This window comes from Magallana gigas, chromosome 3 (assembly GCF_963853765.1).
Source record: "Magallana gigas chromosome 3, xbMagGiga1.1, whole genome shotgun sequence".
Taxonomy (NCBI): Eukaryota; Metazoa; Mollusca; class Bivalvia; order Ostreida; family Ostreidae; genus Magallana; species Magallana gigas.
In genome coordinates this window covers 14,236,651-14,261,672 of record NC_088855.1, presented here as the reverse complement: position 1 = coordinate 14,261,672, position 25,022 = coordinate 14,236,651, and the positions used below count along the sequence as shown (strand labels likewise).

The window sequence follows — 25,022 nt, the reverse complement described above, 5'->3', positions numbered from 1 at the left end:
TACAAATGTAAAAATAAAATATTTCGAACTCAGATTCTTCTGAAGTATTTTCAAACATAAAATAATAACAAAATATACATTTAAGTTTTCTTAATAAAGAGAGAGCAACCGAGAAAAGATAAGCCTTTGTTGTAAGAGATAGAATTACCATCAGAAAATGTTTAAATGATAAGTTTCAAGTGCATTTCTTGTTTGATCTTCCGTAGAAAATTTGAAGTGTACACACAAAGTGGAAGCTTAAGTACACAGTCCAAACATTTGGTTTATGTTCACTTGAGTGTTATTACAACTATTTAAACAATACATGTTTAAATAGTTTGAATAATGAGGAATTATATAACAAATTAATGCAAAATAGCATGTTAAAAAGCAATCAAACAAGCGTAAAAATGTCGTATTCTGCAAAATTGATATCAATGACAAATGAAGATATATTATAAAACATTAGAAAGAAAACAATATTCAGATGTTTAAGTATTGTATTATTGTGTGGAGGTTTCGGTATTGATGCATTAACACAGTAAAACATTTTCTTTAAAAATTTCTTTTGGATAACAGGAATGTACAGTAATGCTTTAAAAAGTGTTTGACAAACACATTATCATATGCGTTTTTGGCTTCGTTCTATTTCTCACAATAGAAACATGTACTCAACATTAACACACCACAGTTCACACTTTTCATATATGTTCCTTAAAGTCGCCTGCAGCTGACTGGCGCTCGTGTGAAATATTACCGGATAATTTAACTCTTCTTGTAACGCGCTTTCTGATTGGCTGAAAAAAATATTCTATATCGTATAAAGAGTGTTGCCTAAGTCACAGTAAGACTAACGTCAAAACAGTATACATCCGCCTGACGTTACGTTTGAGTTTTGTGCAGTTTGAGCATTTATTTAAACAAGGACTTTCTATAAACCGCGACACGGTTTATAAACGTGAACTGTTCTTACATGTATCCATTTTATATTCGTATAAATTGTTTTGCTATTGAATTTATTCCTTAAATAAAACAGCAATGCATTGGTTAATACTACATTTCAAAAACACATTCCTTTTTTATCATTAATATTTCCCTATAAACAACTATAATGACTTTTTTTAAAGCGTGATAACACTAACTGACGTAATTATTTGATAAAAGTCTTTCTGACTCGCCATGTGTTGGTCTTCCACAAAAACGCCTCAGTTTTTCTAACAAGCCTCTACGTACTACCCGATCTTTTAAACAAAACAAAATGGCATTACAGAATGCTTGGCCGCTATCACCAACGCTTTGGAAATACAGCAAAACATGATCAATATGGTTAAAAATAACCAAATTGTCGTTTGATATACTTTTGTGGACAGCGATAAAGAATCTAATGGTTCCAAAGATTCGGAGAGGAACAAGAACCAAAAAGATCATGGTATAGAGTTGGTCCTCATCACGGAGGTTGTAATTGCTGTTTTCTCCAAAAGAATACGTCTGAAAAGGACAAATGACGGTAATACAGCCTTCTCTCAAACATTGTTATCTCGATACACTGAATATGTCGAGATGAGTTAAAAGTCAAAACTTCTTTGTTTTTATTAATCATAACTTCTTTATATCGAATCTCCAAGAAACCAAAAATATTGTTCTGGTTAGAGATAAAGATGATTCACTATTTAGTCATCCTAGTTTCAGTATAACACTTCTTTTACTCATGTATTACAGACTAGAAACCTAGATGGTGCATCATTTTGTCTATGATCATTGATATTTCTACAAATAAGGCGATTTTTTTCCAATACTATATAAGGAAATGAAATTAAATTTTAAAAACCATAAAATACTTACCTGTGTCCTTGTTCTTCGCCATATTAGATATTTTGACGCCAGGTAAAAGAGCATCGATACCAGATAAGTGAGAACTTCCCAGAACTTTCCCGTCACGGACATCCACATGATCACTGTCGTGGGAGACAGGCAGCCTTTGATCCAGCACCACGGGCATGTACTTATTGAGAAATCCTCCCCCAAAGCTCCCTCCGCTGCGGCGGTTATTGTTTTGCCACTGCAAGGTTAAGGCAAAACAGTTTTGTAAAGAAAATAGAATATTACATGTATCATAACGATTAAAACGCTCGTGAATTAATCACAGCTTTGTCATGTACATACATAATCTTGGTTAGTTATATTAAAAATAAATATAATTTTGATTCTTGCATAACCTATCATTACGGATATTGTACGATTTGCGAAAATATGTGATATTATGAAAATCTTTGAAAAGACTGTCTCAAACAAAAAATCAGATAAAGCAGGTAAATTGTAATGGCTTGTGTAAGTTACCTGAAGAGTCTGCAAGCAATTTGGCAAACAAAAATTAAAAAGTGTCTTGGGGGATTTAAAATAATGTCCTTAGTTTGCAAATGATTTTACTCAATTTAAGGGTAGAAATATCATTACACGAAATATAGAAAAACAACTGCGACCTTCATATTAAAACGACACATTTTCAAAATGGAAGTAGTTGTTAATTATAATCAAAAACTTCATTTTCTGCCAGTCAATCACGTCTGGCAAAAGTATTTAAGAAAAACTGCATCAAACTAAAGGCCTCTTGCAGATTTGAGTTTTAAATGAACATGTGGACGAAATACAAAAGCAGATAACATTTGGACGGTTGTGACTCAGGTAACTTGTAAGCGTTTATTTCAAATCCTTATGTACATCTATGCAATGGATACTTACGTGGTATTCCCCAGGAAATGATATTAAAAGCAACTATTTTCCAACGGTTCGTCCAGTCTTCCATTTTGTGCAGCGTCATTAAAATATTAAGCATTATGATTGCAGTCCAGAAGAAAGACGCCATAGCAGAGAACGTGTTGACAAAACTCTGTACAAGACACACGTTGTCGGTCCCGGTACAGTTGATTTCCAAAGTCTTCTCTTTAATTATGTAATCGTCTTCATTTCGTAGGAAGTACCTTATGGACCCTACAAATGTACCAAAACAAGTGATGAGGTCCGCAACTGTTACGTGCACCAGAAGCAATCTAGTGGAATTCCGAGCTTCGCGAACAACGAGGTAAGACAAGAAAATAGTGATAGCTCCGACAACAGACAAGACGCTACTGATGGTAGTAAGAATGACAACAGAATCAGGGAGGCTTATTGATACAGCTGAATCAATGTCGGCAGGAAAGCTGCTATTGTTCCACATGTTTATAAGTGAGATAAGTTAACTCTTGGCTGACAATGGCTGATATGGACTAGGTGTTTGTATCTTAGATTTTAAACTGCAGATCGAATGTCCTACGAAAACCCAAAAGGTTCATAAGCATCTACCTGGTGCTTATTCAGAGGCTGTCACGTAGCCTTGTTAGGGTAGAGATAAATTTTTTTATCTTTCTGGAGCATATTTTCTCTACCCTTGTCCCCATTCCCGGGTAATTCTATACCAATAATAAAGTTACTTTCAGTAAAATTAATTAATTGCACCTCAGTTCTATGTATATGAGTTAAAGTCAAATCATACTTACATGTACGTGTAAAATCCTTGCCAAACTGGTCATATATTCTATACCCTTCCTTTAATTTTGCACTTCACTGATCGAGTGTCTTTAGGTAAAAGATGTGAAGTTCTTTGAACAAAGTTTTTGGTCAAAGGTCAAGGTCATATCGACTTAGCAGATCTCTTTGAATTCCAATTCTTGACCATAATTTTCCTCCTCTTCGCAGATCTTGTGTAGATATTTATAAAAAATTTGTAGATATAAAAGAAGTTTGTAGTGACCCTGTATTAATTTTCCCTTTCACTTGACAAGGTCATAGCAAACATCTGCTGCTAAAAAAAAAATTGCCCACCCCCCCCTTTGCAAATCTGTCTTACACAAATCTCAGTGCTGGTACAATAAAAAATGATTGACCAGAAACATTGAACTTAATTCTTAATTCAGAGCGTAGAATTAAGCAATTATCTCTAAACTGCTTTTCATTTTAAAACATTTAGTTGAAGCGATGTCATTCTATTTAATGTACGATTCGCTCAACGTGAAATAGTTTATCCATATATTTATAATCATCATCTGAAATATTTGGTACATTTACATGTGTAGAGTAAAATGTGCACATATAAAGGATCGAATGGAGAAGAATATCTGGATTTTTTTTTATATTTGTGATATATAATATAGAATATAATATTCAATTTAAATGAAAAAAGGTAAAAGTTAAGTTTCTAAATTATGTAGAATATGTTTGTATCGAACGAACAAACTTGGCTTTCGTACATTTGTGTTGTTTACAATTTATTTGCTTTTAATCTGTTCATTGCGAAGCGTCGATTGTAACATTCTCACCATTACACCCCACCCAATAGTTGGAAACCAAAGTATGATGTTTACTCAGATTGTCAAACACATTCAAAAAATAAGATACTAATCTTTCAAGTAACATTATTCTCTTTTCAGAGGCTTTAAAATTGGCTTGACAGTAAAAATAATCACAAAATCGGACTTTTTGATCCTCGAACATTCAATCTTTACAGACTTGCAAAAATTATTCGGTCTTCTCCATCTTGCAATAGATATTATTCATTAAAAAAAAACCCACGCCCTAGCGTGCAAACTTATCAGTAAAATCATTTTTTATTACAATATAAGTATCAGTCATTATCTAAAATACTACTGAGGTTTAAAATCCCTTTGTAATCTCTAGTGCGCATAATTTGTATTGATAGTATGAGACATTTATATCAAGTAGACCATTGCGTATTTAGTTTATATAGACAGAAATAGATATCATGAAGGTCATCCAATATTATGGAAGTTATCTGGGGTTCGGGGTCCACCCAAGGTCGTTGTCTATGACAAAGTGGGTTTCCCAAGCTATTTTTCATAGGCAAAGCATCCAGCACCAATCAATTTGTTTGTTTCGTATTTCATTTACCAGATTTTAACGTAAACAAGCTTTAAAGCTGACATGAATTCATAAAAGCGTTTGGTCGCCTTATTAGTTTTGATCGCTTCTCTACTACCACTGGGGTATATATACCGCTTCAGATAGTAACGGCCAGTTGCATTCCGATCGAGGTATTTAGGTTGCACTGACTTCTAAATGCATAAACTACACATTGTAGTAAAATGTTTGTAATATAGAATAAAGGAAACTACAATCAATAAAACACAAAATATATATGTTCTTTGAAAGAATGTCCATGGTATCTGTATTATTTTGCGCAGATAGTGCTGCCTTAGTTCGCAGGCACATCGAACACGTGTGTTGTTCATACTGAGTGTACAACTTCTGCATCTTTTTGAAAGTGCCGGAAATGATAGTAAATCCAAGAAACTAACAACGTTGCATCGTTTCAATCGGTTTGTACAAAAACACTCCGTTTCTAAAATGCATGTGATCAATGACATTACTCGATCTGCCACAGTGTGTGGTTTGCGCATGTACGATGTTAAAACATACACAGGAAAACAGTCGAGCCTACATTTATCAAGGATTTTTGAGATACTAGTATGTTTGTCTGGATTTCAGTTTGTCTTGTTTTGTCGTTCGTTGGATATTCCTTGGCAGTGCAGTGGTTGTCATATTATTTTCGGGTGTATAAGATAAGATGTCCGGTAATTTTCGCGATTATGTAATTTTCGCTTTTACCACAGTGTCTTTTAAATCGCAAATTATAGAATACGCAGATATTACATTCTGTATCATTTTCTATAGGACACTTTTTAAATCGCAAAAAATGACTGACGTAAATTGAAAATGCTACACTATTTCCCAATTTTCGCAAATTTTGTGACACGCGAAAAAACGGATATACGGTACCTGAATGCGGTGAAGCATCAATAGTGCTACATGTATCAGCCTTATATAGGGGATGTATAGCGATGAGCAGAACAATAGAAATCGACAAGTAATATGGCGACAGTCGAAGATAAAGGGGAAATAATGCGTATTTATTAATTTATGTCAGCTTTAAAGGAACCTAGACAGGATTTGAGCTTTATGTAGAAAATGCCTTATATGGGTATTAAATGTTTCATCAAAATTTGAAAGGCAAATATTGTGTTACAAGCAACATACATGCTATAGAATTCTTTGTTTTTGAAATAAAGTATGACCTTTTTTTGTTGCTACATATCCGTTGTATTTGTATAATTTTCAAGTTTGTTTATAATAGTATTGATGAGATGAGTTTAAATTGTTTGTCACAGTCATTTTGTCAAAAGAAATGGCAATTTCATACCTTAATCGTTATCAAATATGACTGAGCTTTATTTACATAACGATGAATGTATCCCGCTTGTAATTTTTTTTTTCTAAATCTACCTACATGTAGATCCCTACATCAATATACTAGTATAAAGACGTGCTGGCGAATGTAACAAACTTTTTCTTAATACCGGGTCCGTATATGTAGGTCTATATTTTGTGCCAAACAACCATCAAGTGTTTTTTAATCAGTCTTTATCACCAACGACCTGAGGTCTAAAGACTAGTTACTGCATCTCGTATTTTGTTTTGCAATTGAAGAATTCCTGGTGACCGTTCAATCTAGAAACAATACAAGCAACTCAAACAAATAACATTTTATTGTAAACATATACATAATAACATCACACAAAACGCAATAATAGTAGTAAATCAAGAATGCATCAACATGTCAAGTACATTAAAAACATTTTATTTGGATTGATATTAGAAACACATATCACAGTACAGCTAAGAGCGACTCTAAGCAGCTTGTAAATCATGTTTTGTATAATTATTACAGCATTGCAAAAATGAAATATTATACAATATTTTTTTTACTGAAATGAATGTTCTGACCTTGACCACCAACATTTAACAAATTGTAAGGAAGTAGTATTTTCAATATTTTTTATCAGATCTACCTTAGATTTTCAAATACGGTCAAATGAATTTTGATTTAAGAATAACATAGTAAAGGAAAATTCTTATATTCAAGCTTTGAATTTTTTGTTTTTCCTATATCTTTATACAAAGTTCTTCATTTATAGGAGATTAGATTATTAGTCTAAAAATCAAGCCCTCCCAAGACAATATAAAATTCACAAGATATTATATACATTGTATGAATGTCTATTATACTCTTCCACATAGGGTTAATAACATCACATACGAAAGTTATGCATGAATCAATCTACTCTTCAGTTAATTTCATGGAACTGACTGACTGTTCACTAAACCCTGCACGGGTCGACCAGAATCCGACCCTCTGTAACAGAAACAGTATTAGACATAAAACGGTCCAATTAATAATCTATACTACTATATTAACTACTATATTAAAATAATAGACTCGAATTCTTGGGCCTAAATACCGATAAATCGGAAGAGTGCTGCCTTTTGTTTTATATATTCTAAACATCCCCCCGTACGTACTTTCCAATTTGTTTTTATTTCTCTGAATTAAGCTTCAATAATTAATAATCAGTGAAAATTCCTAAAAAAAAAATCCCGGATATCATCTGGATTTTTTGGATTTTACAATCTAGCGCTTGCGCAATACATTCACGCTAATTGGATCTTTAGTTTATGTTTCCACAATATCATATTTGCATTAATAAACTCAGAAACGATAATACAAATACGAGTAAATTTTCATTGGAAATTTATTTGCTATATATTCTGTTCATATATATTTATGGTTTCTTATGAGAGAAATTATAAAATAACAATTATACATATCTACTTAAGTACTTACTTTTGTCTTCGTGATGGCAAAAAAATATTTGATTTCATGCATAAAATATATTTCTTAGGAGGGTGAAGATATAATATATAGAATGTTTTATCTTTAAAATGATAAAAATATATTTGTCCTACGGACCCGGTTTTACGATAGAATGCGTTCCGCGTATTGTCTCTGTAGCAAAGAAAATACATGTACGTTGTTGAAGAAGTGTTGAATTTTTACATAATATGGATTAAATGTTTAGATGAAAGGTATTTACAGTCAGTCTCAAAATGGTTTATTATGATTAATTTGACTGTTATTTTCAATGCAACTTCATTAATTTTCTCCAAAATCGTTTCGGGGCGATTCTGCAATTTTCTGTTACAATACGGGAATATTGGAGGCCTTCTAACTGTCCATGGTGAAGGCCTTTCCTAAGACACAGTTAGATTAGATCTATTCTAACTAAGGAAAGTGTAGTGAAATCAATAGCATTGCTTTGTTATGTAAATGTCAACAATACGGTATGTCGATGTATCTATTTCGTAAATGTCCGGTATGCAATGTCAACTCGTGCACGCACGGGTCAAAGTCTAGTTTATTCTTAAAAATCCGTCTCTGAATTAAGCAGTAAAAATGCGAAGCCAAATATTAATAATAGGCAGTGATTAACATTAAAGTATTAGCCACGCAGGTTGCATCTGTCGGAGATAGGAACGTTGCAGGAACGTCATGCCATGGCATCAACAAAGCAAAAAGATGACGTCACAATACAAATGAAACGCTGCACGAAAGCGTGCGTACTCGTTCTGTACTCGGCCTCGTTAAATTTCACAGAGGGGGAGGGGGTCCAAATCACCTCTCCTCTTCGACTCCTCCACAGATCCGCGCATGAAAGTATTCCGGTATGTATTTCGATTCGACAGCTTTAATAGTTCACACAATTAAAGATTGTTTAGGCATAAACCACAAATGTTCTCTGTGTTTAAGTATGTTCAAAAATATGAAATATATACACAGTAAAAATCTGACTGTATTTGTAAAGGCAAGTATTTGATAATACAATATGCATCATTTTACAATATAAATTGAAGCAATGAAAAACCCAAGGAAACAATGTAATTTAAGCAAGAGGCATACTTACAATATTTAAAATATTTAACCAAAAAATAACTTTAAACATATTTGGAGAGGTAAAAATTATAAAACCCCACGCGGGATTCGAACTCATGACGTAGAAAACCCTCTAACCCACTGCGCTACGCTGTTAGGTGACAATAATTATATAATAGTGTTGTGTTGTGCATGTACTATGCTTAAATAGTAGTCAGGGTTAGATACATAGTGCACGAGCCGTAGGCGAGTGCACTATGCATCAAACCCTGACTACCCTGACTTGATGTCAGTCGTAAATATGTACGTTATATACATATAAATACCTCTATTTTCATTTTCGTCTAATATAGCTTAGCGGTAACGCGTTGGGCTTTAGGCTGGAATGACTTTAGAGTTGTGCGTTCGACACCCTCTATCGGTGCATGAAAGATTTTCGTTGAAAATATTTGCCGTGCTCTATTTTGGCATAGTATGCTAACGCTATATAAATCCTTTGTTTAGTATGCGAAAATAGATGAGTATTGAATATGTAGCGACAATCTGACAGGAGGCATAATAAATAATGGGAAAGAAACTACTTATATATTAACACTTGATTTTATTGTTAATGTTTATTTCGGTAAACAATACGTCTTAACATGGAGGTGCCTCATACCACTTTAAAGCAAAATACGTTTAAATAGATATGGCCATATGACAATTTACATTGTGGTTTTTAAGAGAAATTGAAAAATTCATAGTTGTTAACGGATGACAATCGCCAATAGGTTACCCCTATGATTCAAGTGACCTGAAAAAAATACATATTCACTGTATAATCACATTTGTCACTGCCTTGTCCCATGGGCAGCGAATTTTACAAGTGAAGAACAGGACATTATGTAAATAATAACGACTGTGATTGTACAGAAAAAAATATTTTAAAATTCAAAACATTTTCATTATGAGCTCATATTGACCCTACCCAAATTCACAATTTTGGTAAAGGGCTTCGTGGACATCAGGACCATGCATGTTGTATTTTTCCAACATGTGTGAAAATAGAGAAGACGATTTTCAAAGATTTAATACAAGTTCACTATATGGTTATATTGGGACCGCCCAGAAGTCACGGATTTCAGAATTTCAGTAGAGGTCTTCATGAACATCAGATTCATGAATTTAATTATCTCCAGCTATGCGGAAGTTGAGAAGAAGATTTCAAAAGATTTTTAAATACATTTGTACTATACAGCTAAATTGGCCTCGCCCTAGGGCCTGAACCTCTAAGTGACTCAGGCGGCCTAAAAGACTATATTCCGCCTAGTGATACTGTACATACTTACTGTGAATTGAAGATTTCGAACCAGGAATGACTGTACAATATCGACGGGAGACTATCTAGACTATCGGCTGGTATTCTTTTATCTCCTAAATTCTAAATGTAAATTACCATCATATTTTAATAATAACTGAAAATTCTCTATTTGGTCAGATATTTATTATTATTTTTTTTAACCATTTCATATAACACTACGCACATACATGTAGATGTAAAACCTCAAACAGTTCTGTATGAGAAAATATCAGTTTGGAGACCCGTTAGGGGCGAGAACTGTCTGATTATTTTTTTCATATAGAACTTTTTGAAGCATATATCGTACTTAAGATCAATTCTATGTAAGAATCAATAATTTATAAAAGGGTCTGGCCACGTGTAGTCACCAATTTTCCTTATATTTCATACATGGACACACCTAGGTGTAAAACGCAAAAAACAACTAAAAGTTGGTTGCTGGGGGTAACCGTTGCCGTGGTAATCGAGGCTAAAGATGGGAAAATACCAAAACTTACCTACTTTTGTTGTATAATTCTTAATATAAATTTCAAACATCCTGTAAAAGGAATATTTCAAAAATGAATAACATTCTCGCAAATGAAACCTGTCTATATCATATCACTGTATAGATATAATGAATTTTGCTGATTCTCATTAATTTTTTTGATTGATTAAAATATATTAATTTTTTAATTTTTTAAAAGATTCTCATCCGATTTTCGGGTTTAAATGAATTTGAAGTAAACGAAAAGAAAACAACGAGGATTTATCTTTGAATTCTTGTAAAGATGCTACAATGCAATAGAGAACATCTTTAATATTACGACAAAAGTGATCTAACAGGAGAAATTTAATTAATTATAATAATAATTTAGCTTAAATTGTATGGGAAAAAAGCACAACAAACCTTCAGAATTATCATATACACAAGAACTGAACGTTTACGAACAATCTTTTGCATATATAATATTGCGCAAATGTTATTTGATCTATATCAATAAAACATAGTTCCTGAATGTACCACCTAGCGCAAATATTGTAAGCCCCCATTTTATTCTTACAGCAAACAAAATTGTTCCTAAATTTACAGTATCATGAAGCCCCCCCCCCCCCCCCGCCAGAGATTAAGAATATGATTTTTGGAGGATTTGTCTTTGGTAGGTAAGATTTGTTTTGGAGTTATAGGTATACTACAACTACCCCCGCCCCCACGGATTAGGATTTTCATGAATTTGGCAATTATCCTTTTTATTTATTTATTTATTTCAGTTTTGCTTGTAAAGATTTCTGATGATAACTCTTAGCCCCCCCCCCCCCCCCACTTTCAATTTGCTGCTGACACCACCGCTTTCCAGAGACGAACGACAATCCGTGCAGTAAAATATTCATAAAATCAGCGAAACGAGATTTTGAAATGGCTTTTCCGCCTTTGTCGCATAAAAATGCATTGGTATATCTATTATATAACTATTTATTAATTCTGTGTCGAACTCTTTAGAAATCATGAATACAAATAGAAATGCTTTTCGTCTCTCTATCTAGGAAGACGTTCCGAAATTAGAGGGCTGTCATTTTGTACATACTTTATTATCAATTTCAAAAGCGGTATTTCATATTTAAAGATGAAGCTTTTTAACATATTGAAACAGTACTTTTAATAGGTATGAACTGAGATCTAAGCATTTGTCAAAATTTCAGTTTTGCGCCAGCGGATACTGTAACACGGTAATTTCGTTACAACTGCATTATTTGAAAGACGGAAAACTTAAGCGCAATTTAATAAATTATGAAACATAAAAGACAACACAGACTTATATACTTAAAATATTTTCATTGTTTATATACACGTATAATTCAAAATTAGAAGAGTATGCTCACGATATTTTTCCCTCAAAGTTTACTTTCCCAGTTTATGATACATTTAACTGTTTTCTTCAGTCAGTTATCAAAATGTAATTGAGATAAAGAGTTTGACGATAAATTTTGTTATATGAATAAGGATTTTGTTATATTTTGTTTACATACATGTATACAAGTTGATGAATGGAAAATATATTATCCATAACAAAATAACAAGTGACAACATTAGAAGCTAATTATGTTCATAATGACCTTGCAAATAAAATAATGTAAAGAAAACAAATGAATGTTTTTACCAGAATGTACAACCCATGTTTAAGTTTAAGTTAAGTTAAACCAAATAATCTTGTACATAAGCAATATATATACAAAACTAACACAACTACAAATCGTTTGAAGTTTACAAACATAGTCATTCAGCAGAAAGTAAAAATTGACGTAAAACAGAAATGTAAACAAAACATGGCACGAGATATACATAACAAAAAATGTGAGTCATGTATCTAGGTTATTACTTGACAAATGTCCTTAACCTTTGTTATGAATTTTAAAACTTTTAAAATGGACAAAAACAAATTTCAATAAAAATCATAACCGTTAGAGGGATATCTTAAAAGGTTATATATTAATAATATCCTGTAAGATAGCAAAGTGACGTTTTACGTTGAAGAAGTTCAATGAACGCTGGACAACTCGCCCCAAGACATCTCGCCTCCAAGACAATTCACCACCAGCTCAAGACAACTCACCCCAAATTTGGAAAACTCGCCCTCGGTCGAGACAACTCGCCCCAATGAAAAAGATATATTTTATACATATTCAATCGACATATAGTGTTAATTTATCAGCAATTTTCAAAAATATTAATAGGAAGCCAAATTTTAGAATCTAAACTCAATTTAATTGTTAAATACATAGAAAAATTTAGAGATTGCATACATTAATAAGTCGTCACTTTGAAGAATCAAAATTAAACGTGTACATGTCACTCTAATTTTTTACAGCTTGGGTTTCATCATAATTTTAACGAATTATCATTATCACATAAATAATATAACGCGATTGTTTGATCGCTGATTATTTAATTACGTTGGTCATAATTAAGTTATTTTAAAACTTAAAACAATATGCTCAATTTAAATTGCTCCGGTTTCTAAAATCATAGTTTTTTAAAGTACATTTACATGTATTTGACCGAGTTTATATCCGGAAAGAGAATTTATTAATAATGAAAAACATATTCTTAATCACAATGCATACAACCTTTGCTGATTATAGATGCATTTGAATAAAACTGATCAAGTAACACTGTGTTTGAAAGTTTTGAAAGTCTATTAAATTTCAAATTAAAATATATCAAAAATTGAAATAAAACCTGAAGAATATAAATTGCGTTGTGGTATATGAGGGAAAAAATTAAATTTTCGCTATATATTTTGTTGTAATACAAACAAAAATACTGGGAGCAAGTTATTTTTATGTTTGGGGCGAGCTGTCTTGAGTAGTGGCGAGTTGTCCTAAATTTGGGGCGAGTTGTCTTCGGTTTTACTGAGAGCAACTTGTCTTAGAGGCGAGTTGTCCTGATTCAAGTTCAATTATTGCTGGAAAAGACAACGATTTAAAAACGTTTGTTCTTGTAAGTTATATTATCAATGTATTCAAAATGTGTGTAAATCAACAAATTTTCATTAACGTTCGAATATAACATATTACAATTTACTATGAATACTTTAATAAAACAAAATTGCATCTGTAAAAATAAATGCAGACTAAAATCAATTTCATCATAGATTATGAATAGAAAAAATAATATTACAGATGTAACATTCATGTTTTGAGCACAATCAGTACTGTTAAAAATCTCTGCATACTATTACAACTTGTTTAGTTTAATATAAATTGCTAATAAAAACTACTAAGGAACACTTTCGGAAAAGGGTGTTATAGGCTGGGTAACTTGGTAACCTATACAAGTCTTTGCAAAAAATAAAGATCGCCGTTTGAACACAGTAAAAATAAAATATTGATTTTGATGACATAAACACTTAATTATGACTTATTGACAAGTAAAAAAAAATAAACCTCGCCAAAAAAGTATAAACTGAGTATCTAATGTATAGAAAATATCTTCAGGTCCGTATTATTCCACAAAATATCTTAAAAAAGCTCTTTTTATTACCAATTGGTGGAATTAGTTAAACAAATTGCTGTAAAATGCTTTAAAAAAAAGTTCGAGATTCAAGCATTAACTTTAGTAAGAAAATACATGAAAAATTTATCGGCATATCTTTTTCGGGAAACTATTTTCATGTATTTTGAAGTTTGAGATTCCGAAGATTGGTTTAATTTCTCTCTTTTTTTTATAAACAAATTTGAATTCAAGAACGAAAATCAAAATGTTTTCAGTGTTTACATGTGCTTTTCGAGGATTTAATTGTTTTTGACACTCCGGTTTAATTGAGATGGCTATTTTTGAGAGGAGGGTTGTTTTTTTTATAGAGTGGTAACTGTTTACTTAATCTATATTGATAGATTGAAATTTAATCTATATTTAAGTAATGGTTATCAAAAAGAATTAAGAACTTTGTAATAACAAACTGATTATCTGTTACACGATGGAACTTTGATACATGTATTACTTTCACGACAATCACTTACGTACATGTAAGGATTAAGCATCTTGAAAACTGATGCAAAAAATGCATTTTAAGCACCGACGTTATAAATTGGCACCGAGTTCTAGAAAAACACCAAATACTGTCATAGTACTGTCTTGTCCTCTTGCTTTTCGCGACTTTAAATATTAATTCACCGTATTTGAAAGTAATGGCGCATCACCACGCATAGGTTGACCTATCCCACGTACTCGATTCCACAAATCCTGACGCACTGCCGTGTCTCGGAAGCAAAACAGGATACAGTTAGCAAACGCCTGCGCACTGTCTCCAAAGCTTTGGATATGAACAAGAACCAAATCAAAGGTACCTGGAGAGTTGTTGATATTTTCGACGCTGGCGTACAAAAATCGGATAGTTCCTGCTGCACGGAGAATGATGATGACGAAGAAGATCATAATATACAACTCGTCCTCCTCCCTCAGGTGATGGTGGCTTCGATCTCTGAAGCGCAAACGCTATGAAGGAAATTTATTTATTTAATTTATTTAGTTAGTTATTTATTATTAAAAATATAGGAGTAAAATCTATATAAATAATGTTTGATAAGTTATAAATCATAAATTAAATATTTTTCAATTTTGTATCATCAGTACAGTTTAATCTTTATACTTCGTAAGCATTCAAAACGCAGTTTTCTTTATCAGATAATTCAAACTCATCTTTTCGGATAAATGTTCACATTTTACTTATCATGATCATTTTCTTCTGTTCCAATATTATGCCAGAATTTATAAGAGAAAATAACATAAAGAAGATTTTACAGAATATTACAAAATTAATTAATTTTTTTTGGCTTGAATATTTTTATCACTAAAAAGTGTATTTTTAAAAACTCAAATCAAAGACTTTTAAAGAGGTACCTTTTTCCACATGTGGATTTTCATTATTATATAAAATGTCATGGTTAGAATATAGGTAAGGATTTCCCAGCCTTTTCCGGTCAACGTCATCCATAGAAAAACGTTGGGTTGGTCTAGACACCCTTTAATCCAGCACCATGGACCGGTGTTAGTGAAGAAATCTTCTCCCAGAACGTCGTATGAAAGAGCTAGGAATGTTATACCCACTGCAGACAGAGCAACAACATTAGAGATCATCATTGCAATCTAAAATCACATGTGTTATATAGCCTTATTATAAAATAGTCATTGTCATGCGCGAACAAAAAAGGGGTTGTTGATCCCGACCCCAACCTCTCATGGAAAATATAAACTTATTAAATTACTTTAACTTATCTAAAATACTGAAAGTAGGCACCCTTTTCCCGACAAAAAAAATAGTCCATGCGCCATTTTCGAGATCCGTGTCTACTTGTTTATACCAAGAAACAAACCTTAAACCTAAACTGTTTTAACTTAAATTCCCATTCCCCCACTCAATAAAACAAACTTACGTGGTACTCCCCACGATACACAATGGTAGATCACCCTGTTACGGAGATTGGACCACTCTCGCTGGGTGATTAGGGTCATCATAATGTGTACCATGATGATAGACGTCCAGAAAAAAGAAGACAAGGATGAAAACGTCGTAACGAAGCTTTGTACCTCGCACACTGCATTTGTCGTAATACAAGTATTTTGCATTTGATGACGACTTGTAAGATATTCTGTCTCATTTCTGAGGGCGTAGCGCGATGCTCCAACAAGGTTTCCAACCGCAGTCATTAAGTCCGCAATAGTCAAGTACACCAGAAGCTGCCTCGTTTGGTTTTTAGCCACTGTGACTAGACAATACGTAATGAAAATAACCACTGCACCAATAATGGACAGTGAACTACTCACAAATGTACAAATAAGCACCGACTGTGGCAGCGAGACCCGGTCGGAGACAGTAATGTTCACCGAGCTAGAATTATTGGAAGACATGTCTGTAAAAATGAAGTCAACTTTCGGTTTCGGTCAACACATTACATGTAACTACTTGTCGTTCTACGGAAGTCGGTTGGCGTCATGCGGCAAGTAGTAGATTTACCGTATGACGGATATTTCTACGTGATGCTAAATTTTATGAATTTTATAAATCTTCGAAATTTAAGCGCGTAGCAACAACGCGCGTTAATTTTTAACATCGTATTAATGTATGAGAGTAAGGTTAATTGGCCCTCGGCTTAGGCCAGCTTTAGAATTAGTGCTGTTGGTTGTAAAATACGAGTGCATAGTGTGCAACAGTGATGTTACCTAGACTTACAGGAATAAGTAGGGACATATTTTTTTTATAAAATAAAGGTAAATAATTCAAGGACGCGTTAACACGAAGACTATTTTCTGAACATAGGATTTGTATGTAAACGCAATCAATGTGTTTATTAACAAACATTGCCATGGCCATGACTTCACCTCTGATGATTTAAATTTTTATGGACATATCCAACTCGTAAAAATATAATGCGTAAAAATTAAAACCCCCCGACTTTAACCAAAAGTCGTAAAATATCACAGTAGTAAATATTACCTGTTATATTGAAGCTTCAGTCCGTCTCAGTATTCTCGTACTGACGAAGTTATACCTCGTAGATCTTCCATCCTTTGTCACATGCCCGGCTGGGTTCAACAACTATCGTTGGGGCGATGTCACACACATCGGGTAGCTTCTACCACGTGTATGCTACTTCATTCTAGCAGGTTCCTTAAGCTTTCTAAGTGAGTGATTGGGCCAATTTTGTTCCAGTGTGTGTTGATAAGCTTGTATGTTTATTTTGTAAAACGTTTCTTTCCTTGACTATATCTTTTTATTCTTAAGAAATAAACGGTTTGTTTAATTCCTTGAAATAAAATATATAAAATAAGCTCTCCTATTGTTACAATTTCTACTAGACTTAATAATAGAATTTGTTGCATTTGTCATCAACAGAATCCACTATAAAAAAAAAAAACAACCAAAAAAAACCATATTTTATAAATATAACTTTTCACATTTGTGCTTGGTTCAAACAAGATATAATTTTTTTTAAATAAATTTACGATAAATATAGTGCATGTATGTTTTTCCCATCAACTAAGTTCAAAATGAAAAAAATATTAAACTAAGAAAATAGTTGTTTTTCTTACTAAGAAAAAAATTCAATCGAAAATAAAATTAATAATTTATTTTTAAAAAACGATAATTTTTGCAATGTTTAATCTTTAAATGTAAAAAAAAAAAAATACAAAAGCAAGCATGCAAAGAAAATTTATCAAATTTCTAAGAAAAGTTAAAAAAGGCTAAATATTTCAAATCTTAAAACAAACAACCTTACAAACATTTTAAAATCACGCCTGTGTATTCTTACATTGCCTCTCTATTGTTCGATTATCAGAAAACCTTGATGTCTCACATTAGACGTTGTCCTTCATGCTGAACTGGAGACTAGTTATGTAACAGTGTTTATTTGAATATAAACATTTATTTTACTTTTTTTTCTCTTATGAATATCGTATGTATATTATACTCGTAGATATATAACTAAATCAGTATGGGTTTTTGTCAACCTACAAAACTGTCAAATAAAAAATCTTTGTAAACATTCATTTTTATTTATATATTACTGCTGTACAAGTCTGAAAATAAAATATTTCGAACTCAGATTCTTCTTAAGTAATTTTAAACATAAAATAATTTCAAAATACATTTAAGTTTTCTTAATAAAGAGAGAGCAACTGAGCAATTGTAAGCCTTTGTTGTAAGAGAGAGAATTATCATCAGAAAATGTTTAAATGATAAGTTTCAATTGCATTTCTTGTTTGGTCTCCCGTAGAAAACTTGAGGTGACCACAAAGTACTTGTTTGAGTACACAGTCCAAGCATTAGGATTATGTTCATTTAAGTGTTATTACAACCAAATGTATACATTTTTAAATAGTTTGTAATTGAATAGTTAGAAATTAGATAACACATTGTAAAGTGACTGTTAAAAAGCAATAAAACACACCTAAAAGAGTCGTATTCTGCAAAATTGATATGGATGACTAATGAAGATTATAAAACTACAGAAAGGATACGATGTACAGATGTTTAGGTATCCTATTATTGTGTGCAGGTTTCGGTGCAGAAAAATGTTTTATAAAAAAGTTCTCATGGATATAACATAAATACTACAGTAATACTATAAAAGTGTTTTGACGAACACACTATCATATGCGTTTATCGCTACGTTCATTTTCTCACAACAGAAACATGTACTCAACATAAACACACCATTGTTCACACTTTTCATACATGTACATGTACCTTATTGTCGCTTGACTGGCGATTATTTTAAATATTACCGGATAATTTAATTCTTGTTGAAATGCACTTTCTAATTTGCTGAAAAATTATTCTATATCGTATAAAGAGTGTTGCATATGTCAAAGTTAGACTAACGCCAAAACCGTATAAATCCGCCTGATGTTACGTTCGAGTTTGGTACAGTTTAAGCCTTTCTATAAATCACGAATTTCTATAAACCGCGACGCGGTGTATAAACATGAACAGCCCTTACCCATTTTATATTCGTATAAATTGTGTTGCTATTGAATTCCTTAAAAAACCCAGCAATACATAGGTTAATACTACATTTGACTTTTGTGAAGACACATTCCTCATTTATCATAAATATTTCCGTATACTAGTAATTAATTATGACAATATTTTTCTTAAAAGTGATAACACTAACTGACGTAATTGTTTGATAAAAGTCTTTCTGACTCGCCATATGTTGGTCTTCCACAAAAACGCCTCAGTCTTTCTAACAAGCCTCTACGTATTACACGGTCTTTTAAACAAAACAAAATGGCATTACAGAAAGCTTGGCCGCTGTCACCAACGCTTTGGAAATACAGCAAAACATGGTCAATATGGTTAAAAATAACCAAATTGTCATTTGACATACTTTTGTGGACAGCGATAAAGAATCTAATGGTTCCAAAGATTCGGAGAGGAACAAGAACCAAAAAGATCATGGTATAGAGTTGGTCCTCGTCACGGAGGTTGTAATTGCTGTTTTCTCCAAAAGAAAACGTCTGAAAAGGACAAATGACGGTAATACAGTCTTCCTTCTGTCTCTCAAACATTGTAATCTCGATACATTGGATATATCGAGATGAGTTAAAAGTCAAAACTTCTTTGTTTTTATTAATCATAATTTCTTTATATCGAATCTCCAAGAAACCAAAAATATTGTTCTGGTTATAGATAAAGATGATTCAATATATATAGTCTAGTTTCAGTATAACACTTCTTTTATCATGTATTACAGACTAGAAACCTAGATGGTGCATCATTTTGTCTATGATCATCGATATTTCCACAAATAAGGCGATTTTTCCCAATGCTATATTAGGAAATTAAATTAAATTTTAAAAACCATAAAATACTCACCTGTGTTCTTGTTCTTCGCCATATTAGATATTTGGAACCCAGGTAAAAGAGCATCGATATCAGATAAGTGAGAATTTCCCAGAACTTTCCCGTCACGAGCATCCACATGGTCACTGTAGTGGGGGACAGGCAGCCTTTGATCCAGCACCACGGGCCTGTACTTATTGAGAAATCCTCCCCCAAAGCTCCATCCGCTGCGGCGGTTATTGTTATTGCCACTGCAAGGTTAAGGCAAAACAGTTTTGTAAAGAAAATAGAATATTACATGTATCATAACGATTAAAACGCTCGTGAATTGATCACATCTTCATCATGTGTATACATAATCTTTGTTAGTTATATTGAAAATAATTATAATTTTGATTCTTGCATAACTTATCATTTCGGATATTGTACGATTTGCGAAAATATGTGATATTATGATAACCTTAGAAATGACTGTCTCCAACAAATTATCAGATAAAGCATAACGCATATCTAAAATTGTAATGGCTGGTGTAATTAAGTTACCTGAAGAGTATGCAAGCAATTTGACCAAAAAAAAATAATTAAAAAATGACTTGGGGGATATAAAATAATGTCCTTAGTTTGCAAATAATTGATTTTACTTAGTTGAAGGGTAGAGATGCGATTACACGAAATATAGAAAATCAACTGCTACCTTCATATAAAAACGTCACATTTTCAAAATTGAAGTAGTTGTTTAGTATAATCAAATAGTTAATTTTCTGCTAGTCAATCACGTCTGGCAAAAGTATTTAAGAAAAACTGCATCAAACTTAAAGGGGCATGGTCACGATTTTGGTCAAATTTTATTTTTCTGTTTTTATTATTTGCAATGCTCTAGGAATGCATTTCTTATCATCAAATGATATTTGGATGCCAGTCGTTGAGTTTTAAGCAAGATACAGGGCTTACAATTCTTCATCATGTAAACAAGGCTCGTGTCCTGTTTTTATTTATATAGGTTCAATATACCATTAAAAAATCTTTGAATCAGAAAACAATATTCCCCCCGATTTGTTTGAATTTAGTGTTTTATTCAGAATCGACTTGAGAAAATTCCTTGGTACAAGTAAGCTTTCCGATATTGACGTCTCCACAACATAGTGTACGCTTGTGGGATGAGTACACATCTTGTCGTAAGTTGCCTGTGACGCATACTATTTTTTTTACTAGTTCTAATACGTTCATGACACGAAGTTCGATATGTCTTTCTCCATGCCCAAAAAATGGCTTAAAGGGGCATGGTCACGATTTTGGTCAAATTTTATTTTTCTGTTTTTATTATTTGCAATGCTTTAAGAATACATTTCTAATGATCAAATGAAATTTGGGTGCCAGTCGTTGAGTTTTAAACAAGATACAGGGCTCACAATTCTTCGTCATGTAAACAACTTTACAAGGCTCGTGCCCTGTTTATGTTTACATGTGTTCAATATACCAGTAAAAAATCGTTTTAAAGCTAGTTTGTCTGTCTTATTATTCATTTTAAGCATAAATAAACAGTTCCTAATGATTAACACATTCATTTTAGGTCTAAAACTGGAATTTTTACTCCAACATTCAAAATGTAAACAAACGCTTTGTTAACATAGCGAAGAATTATAAGCTTTGTAACTCGCTTATAACTCATCAAATGACACTCAATTTTTGAATGCCTTACTGAAGCATTGTAAACATTAAAATCGAAAAAATAATTTTTTACCAAAATCGTGACCATGCCCCTTTAAGGCCTCTTGCAGATTTGAGTTTTAAATGAACACGTCGATTTTAACAAATGGACGACAAACAAAACCAGATAACATTTGGATGGTTGTGACTCAGGTAACATGTAAGCGTTTATTTCAAATCGTTATGTACATCTATGCTAAGGAAACTTACGTGGTATCCCCCAGGAAATAATATTAAAAGCAACTATTTTCCAACGGTTCGTCCAGTCTTCCATTTTGTGCAGCGTCATTAAAATATGAAGCATTATGATTGCGGTCCAGAAGAAAGACGCCATAGCAGAGAACGTGTTGACAAAACTCTGTACAAGACACACGTTGTCGGTCACAGTACAGTTGATTGCCAAAGTCTTCTCTTTAATTATGTAATCGTCTTCATTTCGTAGGAAGTACCTTATGGACCCTACAAATGTACCAACACAAGTGATGAGGTCCGCAACTGTTACGTGCACCAGAAGCAATCTAGTGGAATTCCGAGCTTCGCGAACAACGAGGTAAGACAAGAAAATAGTGATAGCTCCGACAACAGACAAGACGCTACTGATGGTAGTAAGGATGACAACAGAATCGGGGAGACTTATTGATACAGCTGAATCAATGTCGGCAGGAAAGCTGCTATTGTTCCACATGTTTACAAGTGAGATACGTTAACTCTTGGCTGACAATGGCTGATATGGACTACCTGTTTGTATCTCAGATTTTAAACTGCAGATATAATGTCCTACGAAAACCCAGAAGGCTCATAAGCATTTACCTGGTGCATATACAGAGGCTGTCACGTAGCCTTGTTAGGGTTGAGATGATTTTTTTTTTACATTTCTGGGTCATATTTTCTCTACCCTTGTCCAATTTCCCAGGTTATTCTTACCCATAAAGTACATTTAGAAAGATGTGCAATTAATTGCACTTAAGATGGATTACAGTCAGAGCATACTGACATGTACGTGTAAAATCATTGCCCAACTGGCCATATATTCTATACCCTTTCTTTAATTTGGCTCAAACTTCACTAATCGAGTGCCTTTGGGTAAAGGATGTGAAGTTCTTTTAACAAAGTGTTTTGATCAAAGGTTAAGGTCATATCAGACTTAGCTTTGAAATCTACCCTTGAACCATATTTTTCCTTTATAAAAGACTGGTTATAAAAAGTCTGTAGTGACCCCTTTTAAAATTTTCCTTTCATAAGACAAGATCATAGAAAACACCTTTGCAAATCTGTCTTACACAAAAGTCAAACAGTTCTTGTACGATACATAATGAATGTCCAGAAATATTGAACCTAATTCTTAATTCGTAGAGTTAAGCAATGTTCACTAAACTGCTTTTCATTTTAATACCTTTAGTAGAACCGGGTTCATTCTATTTTATGTACGATTTACTCAACGTGAAATAGTTTATCCGTATTAATATTTATAATCATCATACTAAAATTAATGGTATATATACATGTATAGAGTTGCATGCATAAAGGATCGAATGACGATGAATATCTGGAATCTTTGTTTATGATATTTGTGATTAAGCATATAATATTAAATTTGAATGAAATAGGTCAAGATAATTTTCCAAATTATGTCAAAAATGTTTGTAACAAACGACCAAACTTCGCTTTCGTGCATTTGTATTGTTTACAATTTATTTGCTTTTTATCTGTTCAATGCAAAGCGTCGGTTGTAACATTAGGCCAAAAAAAATTATTCTTGTTTCCTATCGCCCGACCGACCCTATCTTTTACCCTCCGACCCTAAAAGTTTTTTTGTGATCATTGTGGTGATCGGTAACTTCACCAGAATTTCCTCAGAAAGAGAAGTGAAGGTGCCCAGTCTTCTGAGTTCACAATCGTGTAAATTTACCTCAATGGCAAAAGAATAATAGCAAAATAATCTACAGACATTTTTATAGCATAAATTAATCTTGTGGTTAAGAACTTGCGACTATCTTATCGTCAGGGGTTATAAATACGGGTGATGCAACAACATACTGTGCATTGGAAATTACAAAAAAGATATTTATTACTTTAAATCATGATATAACAGTTAGTTAATAACCTATTATTAGTTAATAACTTTGCAATACATGTTAAAATTATCATAAAACTGTTTTATTCATTGTCTTGAGAATTAAACAGTCTTCTACATAACGTACGGTAGTAAGTGGGTCAAAGGGTTGGACTAATACCCCGATTACACGGATGTACAGAGACTGATTTAATTAATATTGACATTAAAATACAATACAGAAATATTTATCCAGAAAAGGATGAATACATTCATACACATGTAGATTAAATTTTGCAAATAATATTAGTTTTTATTTATAATTTAAAAACAAAAAATTTCTCTGCCTGTTGTTTTCTATACATAATACATGCATCAATAATACAGACCTTTGGAAATTTGAAGTCTTAACATACCGTGCACTGTAAATATACTTCTTTCTCATTATTACAAACATGCTCCAAGTTTTCATAAATAAAATATTTTTTAAAAATAATTTTTTTTCCCTACCTACCTACCCTAATTTTTTTGGTCAGGTGACAGGAAACAGGAATATTTTTTTTTTTTTGGCCTTATCAATATGACATTATGCCCAGTTGTTGGAAACCAAAGTATGATGTTTACTCAGATTGTCAAACCCATTCAAAAATAAAGATAGTTTTCAAGGTAACATTAAACTATTTCCCTAAGCTTTAAAATTGGCCTAACAATAAAAATAATCCCGAACTTGGACTATTTGTATAGGCCTGGACCTCCTGCTTGTATCATCGAACATTCAATTTACAAAGTTGCAAAAATCATAAGATCCTTTCCATCTTGCAATAGATACTAGTCTTGTTCATCGAAAACCCTATGCCCTGAAAAATTATCAGTAAACTATAGGTTTTTTTATAACAGTACAATCATTGGTCATTATCAAAAATACTACTGAGAAATTAGTTCTCTTTGTAATCTTTAGTGCGCGTAATTTTTATTAAAAGTAAGCTACATGCATATCAAGTGGATTGTTACGTACTTAATTTAAATTCTTAGACTGGATATCCGATAAAGATATCAAGTAGATTATCTGGGTTTCGGGGTCCACCAAATGCTGTAGCATACCTGAATATATGACAAAGAGGAATTTCCAAGGCTATTTTATCATTGGTAAAGCATCCAGCGCCAATCAAATTGTTTGTTTCGTTTTGCATTTACCAACTTATTATGTAAACACACCTCATAGGGATTTAGACAAGATTTGAGCTCATTACGTCGATTTGTATGCATAGAATGTCTTATATGGGCATTAAATGCTTTATT

At 32.6% G+C, this 25,022-nt stretch overlaps 2 protein-coding genes across 3 annotated transcripts; both read right to left on the bottom strand.

The window, feature by feature from the left end:
• Window positions 1-22,457, bottom strand: LOC117692831 (G-protein coupled receptor 157-like). Of its 2 annotated transcripts, none has more exons than XM_066078608.1 (3): window positions 21,881-22,457; window positions 19,997-20,214; window positions 1-1,467 (listed from the first exon to the last, which is right to left on the bottom strand). In XM_066078608.1, the coding sequence occupies exons 1-3, from the start codon at window positions 22,353-22,355 to the stop codon at window positions 1,117-1,119; spliced, it is 1,044 nt and encodes a 347-aa protein (XP_065934680.1). In that variant the 5' UTR covers window positions 22,356-22,457; the 3' UTR covers window positions 1-1,116. The 2 variants fall into 2 exon arrangements, with proteins under 2 accessions (XP_065934680.1, XP_034337927.2); XM_034482036.2 differs by lacking the exon at window positions 1-1,467 and adding an exon at window positions 17,909-19,638 and having other exon boundaries at window positions 21,881-22,451.
• Window positions 13,232-16,933, bottom strand: LOC105326494 (G-protein coupled receptor 157-like). Its single transcript, XM_066078603.1, has 3 exons — window positions 16,050-16,933; window positions 15,517-15,722; window positions 13,232-15,111 (listed from the first exon to the last, which is right to left on the bottom strand). Exons 1-3 carry the CDS (start codon window positions 16,522-16,524, stop codon window positions 14,782-14,784), a joined length of 1,011 nt encoding a protein of 336 aa, XP_065934675.1. The 5' UTR covers window positions 16,525-16,933; the 3' UTR covers window positions 13,232-14,781.
• Window positions 22,458-25,022: the final 2,565 nt, after the last annotated feature.